Genomic DNA, 7500 nt, shown 5'->3' with positions numbered 1-7500 from the left:
GAACGCAACCGTGGTTTTTGTGATCCGATCACGTGAATACAGCTCTAACTACAGGAGGAAACACTCTCAAGACGCATTGACATCGGATCACAAAAACCACATTCGGAGGTGGTTTACGTCGGTTGTGTCGCTTGTATCCGCATTCATTTTGTAGTGGGAACACCTATGTGGTTTTTGTCCACATCAGTCAAGACCCTGGCATTGCTGAGTAGGATGCTATGGTCTTCTCTCCCTCTAACCCTGTGTGTGTGTGTGTGTGTGTGTGTGTGTGTGTGTGTGTGTGTGTGTGTGTGTGTGTGTGTGTGTGTGTGTTGTGTGTGTGTGTGTGTGTGTGTGTGGACTATAGTGAAGTTTTCTTCAACAAAAAAACTTCTTCCACACACTCTATCAACAACACATATTTTGTGATACTTACTGTAAAGATGCGCCCCCTTTGGACTAAAGCGGTAATGTTTTTACCACGCCAGCTGTTGTTCCTGGGTGAGCGTATATACCCATGACAAAGGCATTAAGAAAAACTATATAACAATAGCATTCTTTGCACTGATGGTCTCGTTTGCTGTTACATGTCATTTATGATCATCAGAGGAAAAATTAGACTGTTTCAGAAAAATTAGACTGTTTCAGAAATATTTAAAAGTTCCTCGTAGCACTGCCATCGGTGTTTGAGTGTGTGTATAAAATGTGTATTGTGAAGCGCCTTGTGACCCTGGTCTGTGAAGGGCGCTATATAAATAAAGCTTACTTACTTACTTACCTTTAACACCATTGACTGTATATAAAAAAGCTTACTACAGATTACATTGTGTCAAAGTTTATCAATTAATTTTTGATTTTTATTAATCTTTCCAGAATCACTATAAAAAGAAAATGGCTACCCACTCCGAGGAAGATCTTTGCTGTCCATCCTGTCAAGACATATTCGTCGACCCGGTCATCCTATCATGTAGCCATAGCTTCTGTAAAACCTGTTTACACAACTGGTGGAAAGTGAAACAGTGCCAAACATGTCCAATTTGTCGCACCGTCTCCATTTGGGGCGACCCACCTCGAAATTTAGCCTTAAAGAACCTATGTGAAGCATTTTTACAGGAGAAAAATCGCAGGGCTTCATTACGGCATACAAATGTGGCCACGGGATTTTGCAGTCAACACTCGGAAAAGTTTAAACTCTTTTGCGTGGACCACCAGATGCCCGTGTGTGTGATTTGTCGAGATTCGAAGCAACACGCAAACCACGCGTTCAAACCGATCGATGAGGTCGCTCAAGACCACAGAGAAAAGCTGCGAGGATCATTGAAGGGCTTGCAAGAGAAACTGGTGGTTTTCAACGATGTGAAAGCTAACTTCAGTCAGACAGAAAAACACATCAAAGTTCAGTTTCGACGCACGGAAAGGCAGATTCAGGATCAGTTTGAGAAGCTACACAAGTTTCTAGAAGATGAAGAGGAGGCCAGGATGACTGCTCTGAGGGAGGAAGAGGAGCAGAAGGTAATTTTAATTGATTGATTATTATTTTTTTGTTTTTACTTCTACAGGTAAATCCCATTGAGAACGCACTCTTTTTTTTTTTGGCATTTTCAAGCTTTATTAGACAGTACAGAGTTGAAATGGGGAGAGAGAGAGAGAGAGAGAGAGAGAGAGAGAGAGAGAGAGAGAGAGAGGGGATGACATGCAGTAAAGGTCCACGGGTCGGATTTGAACCCGCGACCACTGCAACGAAGGCCGGAGCCAATCTGGTACGCACTCTATCCACTACACCACCAGAGCGCCCCGCAGACTCTTTTTCAAGGGGAGACCTGTTCCCATTCCCACGTTACCATTCACACACACATTCATACAAAAGTATAATTGTACATTTTCAATGACTTCCGTTTACTGTTTATTGCATCTATGGGTAGGATGTCCTAGAGGAAAGGGGGCCGACCAGTAACCATGAGGTCGCTGGTTGGATCCCTGGCACCGGACAGGAGGGTGTTAGGTGTTGTTTTTGAGAATCCAATTTGGTTGTATACATAAACAAATATAATAATAATATTCTAATCTAATCTATTCTATTCCATTCTTAGAGTCAGATGATGAAGGAGAAGTCGGAGGCTCTGGGTAGAGAGATAGCAGCTCTTTCACACACAGTCAAAACCACAGAGGATCAGCTGAGAACTGACGACGTTTCGTTTATACTCGACTACAAATCTGCAACGGAGAAGGTCCAGAACTACAACATGCAGAATGAACCAGAGCTCAACGCAGGAGCTTCAAGGTGAGACATGCTGCGTTCCAATTCCCGTACTTCCCTACTATTTAGTATGCCAGAAAAATGTTTAGGATGTCCCAATACATGCACGTCAATAATAGTATGCTGAACATACATAAATGCCCCCACTAACTCCAATAGCATTTTGGAGAATTCGTCTATATTCTTGACATTTCTCGACATAATGAAAATAAAATCTTCCTTATCTGATTTTTTTCTCTCCCCTGTGGCCCTAAAACTCTTCTGTACTTTAGTATGTAGTGCAGTAAAAAGACTAAAACTCTTCTGTACTTTAGTATGTAGTGTAGTAAAACGACTAAAACTCTTCTGTACTTTAGTATGTAGTGTAGTAAAAAGAAAGAGTATGTGATTTGGAACACAGGGATTGTTTTTTCAAGCACCTAACTGGTACATTTTGAGGTTTTTGTCTATGTATCTTCCATAACATGTCTTCTTTCATACTAGTATAAATCAAAAGGTCCAACATGTACATTCAGGTGTTTATTTGACTAAACCTTGTCTGTTTGCGTCCGTATATTTCTCCTATACAACCATCTTTAACGGACATTATCTCAACATTAGTTTTTTTAGAATAAAAAATCTCAACTTCTAAAGCACTTACATCAACTAAACTTTCCATAATCATTCTCAGCACTATTCTGAAGGTTATTACAGAGGGATTTGTTCATATGATGTTAATTTTCTGATTTATGAGACATTTTATTCTGAAAATCATATTGAAAATGCATTAAACCCTGCAGGTAGTATATTTTATTTATGAAATGTATAAAAAAGCTGTTTCCAAAATTTGTTCTGTAAAAGCTTTGGACACTAACATGTTTGTAAAAATTAAATAAAGATCATAACTCTGGCTTTATCCAACATTTAGATTAAAAAATTGTTTTTTAAAGAGAGACAAATTCACACATTATTAATAAAATACAGTATTGCCAAATTTAATAATTAATTCAAATGCTTCTGAGAAAACAGTAATACAATTTTTATTTTATTTTAATTACTTTTTGTATAACTTTTTTCACATTTTTATATATATTTTATTAATTTTATACACTTTCAATCAACTGGCAAAGTTTCACAATCATAGCTATAATCTAAAAATTCTCCCCTATTCTCTTGCAGTCCCTTAATTGACGTTGCCAAACACCTGGGCAACTTGAGCTTCAACATTTGGACGAAGATGAAATCCATCGTCTCCTTCACTCCTGTGATTCTGGACCCAAACACCGCACACTCTGAACTAATCCTATCCGAGGATCTAACCAGCATTAAGCACGGGAAAAAACGCCAACAGCTGTTCATTCCCGAAAACCCGGAAAGATTTGAATACTGGGATGCTGTTTTGGGTTTGGGATTTGACTCCGGGACCCACATTTGGGTGGTTGAAGTCGGGGAAAACAAAGATTGGGAATTGGGCGTATCCGCTGAAAACGCTTGTAGAAAGGGGTTCGTAGGGTCCATGGTTTGGAGTGTCGAATTCACCGATGGATTGTACAAGGTTTTTTCCTCGGTCAAAAAATTCACGCAGCAGCTGCAGCCGCCGATTGTCAAGCTGAGAAAGATCAGAGTGCATTTGGATTGGGATAAGGGACAGTTGGAGTTTTCAGACCCGGACACAGACACACACATTCACACCTTCACACACACGTTCACGGATAAGTTGTGCCCGTATCTTTGCACCAGGCATTCTCTGCCTCTGAAAATACTGCCAGGGAAGGTGTGTGTAACAGTGGAGAGTTAGAACATATCATGTAGTTATTAATTTCATGCACTTGATGACAAAAAGTTGAAATATCGAGAAACTACTGCTCAAGGACTGCAATACAAATGGACACAGACAGACACAGACAGACAGACAGACAGACAGACAGACAGACACATAGACAGACAGACAGACAGACAGACAGACAGACAGACAGACAGACAGACAGACAGACAGACACAGACAGACAGACAGACAGACAGACAGACACACAGACAGACAGAGAGACAGACAGACACACAGACAGACAGACAGACAGACAGACAGACACAGACAGACACACAGACAGACAGACAGACAGACAGGAAACCTTCACACACACTTTAAATTATATTATAGGAGGGGATTTTTGTAACCTTCCTGTTCTGTTAATTTCATGTTAACTTCTTTCTAGTGTACTATCATCATCTAATATTGTGTTAGATCCTTTTGCTATTTTACATTTAGTTTAGTTTTAGTTTTATTTGTGCAAATAAACAAGATTAAAAAAATGGCAAGAAGATGCGCATAGACAGACATAAATGCACGGGTGGGACAAAAGAAACCCCGAAGGCCTTATGAAGGATGTCCACCTGACATTAAAATACAATAAAGAAATGAAGTAAAATAAAAAAAAGAAAAGAAAAGACAAACAAAAATAAAATTAAAGAGATAAAACTACAAAGTCATGTTACAAAAATGAGAATACATCTAAGTACATGTAAAAAAGCAAAGTAAAGATGTAACTAACAAGCAACAAGACAATATAACATACATTCAGTTTAACACATTATCGTAAGCTTTTAAAATTAGGTACATTTTAAGAGGTTTTTTGATTTAGAAAAGTTTTGAACTTGTATTTGCTATTTATGAATGGCATCATGATCATAGACTTTATAATGTCTATGCTCATGATGACCTGAGCTCAACAACCTGCTTTTGAGTTAAAAAGAAAATCAAAATGTTTGGATCATTTTGACTATAATAAATAGCTCAGTCGAAAAATGTTGTGCTTTTTTTATTTTATTTTTATTTTATTTACAGTTGTGTCAACATCCATTGTGTGTGTGTGTGTGTGTGTGTGTGTGTGTGTGTGTGTGTGTCTGTGTGTGTGTGTGTGTGTGTGTGTGTGTGTGTGTGTGTGTGTCTGTGTGTGGGTGTGTGTGTCTCTGTCTGTCTGTCTATCTCTCTCTCTCTCTCTCTCTGTCTGTCTATCTCTCTGTCTGTCTATCTCTCTCTCTCTCTGTCTATCTGTCTGTGTGTGTGTGTGTGTCTGTGTGTGGGTGTGTGTGTCTCTGTCTGTCTGTCTATCTCTCTCTCTCTCTCTCTCTCTCTGTCTGTCTGTCTGTCTGTCCGTCTGTCTTTCTGTCTGTCTGTGTCTGTGTGTCATGTATTGTATTTGATCTACTGTTTATCGTTATGCTTTTATTTATTGTAAGGATCACTTACGTCACTCCTCTTCCGGTTACGTATCCGGTTAACTTGACGCAGAGTTGTAGTCCAATGGAAGCCTTCGTCGCAGCCCGCAGGAAACAATCGAGTGCGATTTTAGCTTGAAAATAACAAGTGAATTGGCTAGATGTGGCGATAAATAACATATTATCCCTTCAGTCTGGCTCTTCAGCTTTCTGTCTGTCGTGTTGTGAAGGCTCCAATCGGTTTAAGAGGCGTTCGCGAGGCCTTGTTTATACCTGGGAAACATTGGGAGAAACCAAAACAGGCCGCTCGGTATTAAACGGCTATTAACGGCTGTTTAACGGTCGTTTCGGGTCTGGATCGGCCACTTTAAATCACCAAGTAAGTGTCAACACGAAGAATAATCTGTTTAAAGTCCAACATTTTGAATTAAAACCCTCCTGTCTTGCGATTGTTTTGGTTTTTTTGGTGGTCACACACACACACACACACACACACACACACACACACACACACACACACGATGTCTTTCTTTCAAATGCTAACTTCTTCTAATGCTAAATCTTCGAGCTAACGTTCATAATAAACTTGCGAAACGGGCTCATAGCGGCACAATAACACACATCTCACATCGATTTAACAAGAAAATACTGTGTACGTGATATCACGTCCGCCATTCTGTCTTGTTGTGTTTATAATATTTATTCTAGCTAGCTGTAACTTAGCCCCATTAGCTCGACGCTAAGCTAACGTTAGCCTTGTTTGTCAAACCAGCTGGCCGAAGAAAACTCCAAGAAGGCGAACTACGTAGCTTCTTTATCGATGTTTTTATAGATCCCTATAAAGTTAATCTAACAGTAAAGCCTTATATGGTATTGTTTTGAGTCCCTTTTCCGGCTGTATTGACAAAAATATAGCTGAAAACTGTTCCTTGTTAATGTAAAATATCGCCATCGGAAGTTGTACTTATGAGATATTGTTTATTCCGCATAGAATTAAAATGTCATGGTCTCAGAAATTGGCAGGTTTGTTTAACAGCCTAACATCCAATCAAATAATCTACATTTTAGGCCTGACATTGTCCGTCTTTTTGCCGGTCTTTAAAAAAAAAAGTGGTTTAGTCATCCGTATCAACATTGCTTGTATAAAGTTGCTTTAAATTAAGTGAACAATTGAATAGCAATACACCTGCCGCTGATAGTGGTAATGTTGAATGTTAGATAGATTTCAGTATTGTGTCGTGTTATGTAGGTAATGCAGGGCAACGTTTGACTATGATGGGTGTTGTTAAATGTTTTGGCTGCCTGCTATAGCCTTATAGACCTACTTCACCGGTGGGAATATGAAGGTGTATTGAACTCTGAGATCCTATGTAGTATAAATGTGCAAACATTTTTAGAAATCGGTTCATCCTAGCCTGAGAAAAGGCAGAAAGAGTGTGTTATGGTCTCACTGTCTAACCCTACATTTTACCATTTGTGACATTAAACATGGTAAAATGTAGGGTTAGGATTAACAGGACAGCTGGGCCAAGGGAAGACTGAGGGAAGAAAAACCTCATCATTATATTATAATAGCCATTTTATAATGATAGAAAGCTGGTTCATGTATGGGGTGAAGTGTTCCTTTTAAAAGCAGGCCCTAAAATGTCTAAAAGGCACTGTATACATTCATCTAAAAACACAAGGATCAAATTGGTTTTAAAAATGTTGTGAATGAATCTTTCAACAGTCTTAAGAATGCCTGACAGGACAGGAGACCAAGTCATTGTTTTTGAAGAGTAGGGTTCTATCAATTAATTTATTTTTCTGATTTTGCAAGTTTAAAATGCAGTGGATTGTGGGTCAGAAGAACCGCCATAAAGCTGATGGTTTAATATGTACACTTAAAAAATAAAATCTCTGATCCGGGATGTGGTAGGCCGGGCATTCGGGTATTTTTTCAAAGCATGTTGAATATGACCACATGTATTGGGCACATCCTAAATTTGTTTTTTTTATACCAAACTAAATAGCAGGGAAGTCAGTGTGGGGACTGGAACGCATAATTAACTTTTCTCTCTTTTATAGAT

General features: G+C 38.9%; 1 protein-coding gene and 1 long non-coding RNA gene across 2 annotated transcripts in view; one reads left to right on the top strand and one right to left on the bottom strand.

The window, feature by feature from the left end:
• Nucleotides 1-4944, top strand: part of LOC307266738 (zinc-binding protein A33-like) — a 7075-nt gene extending 2131 nt beyond the window's left edge. Inside the window, exons 2-4 of the mRNA XM_080048834.1 lie at nucleotides 853-1491; nucleotides 2070-2260; nucleotides 3395-4944. Coding sequence (XP_079904960.1) covers nucleotides 871-1491; nucleotides 2070-2260; nucleotides 3395-4013 — 1431 coding nt within the window. The 5' untranslated portion in view covers nucleotides 853-870 and the 3' untranslated portion in view covers nucleotides 4014-4944. The remainder of the gene's footprint in view (nucleotides 1-852; nucleotides 1492-2069; nucleotides 2261-3394) is intronic.
• Nucleotides 1-7500, bottom strand: part of LOC307266576 — a 239153-nt gene that overhangs the window by 35809 nt on the left and 195844 nt on the right. The gene's annotated exons all lie outside the window — the stretch shown is intronic.

The sequence above is a fragment of the Ammodytes marinus genome (genome assembly GCF_949987685.1).
Source record: "Ammodytes marinus genome assembly, chromosome: 20".
NCBI lineage: Eukaryota > Metazoa > Chordata > Actinopteri > Uranoscopiformes > Ammodytidae > Ammodytes > Ammodytes marinus.
The sequence above is the reverse complement of the archived record's forward strand: the minus strand, read 5'-3'. Positions and strand labels throughout refer to the sequence as shown.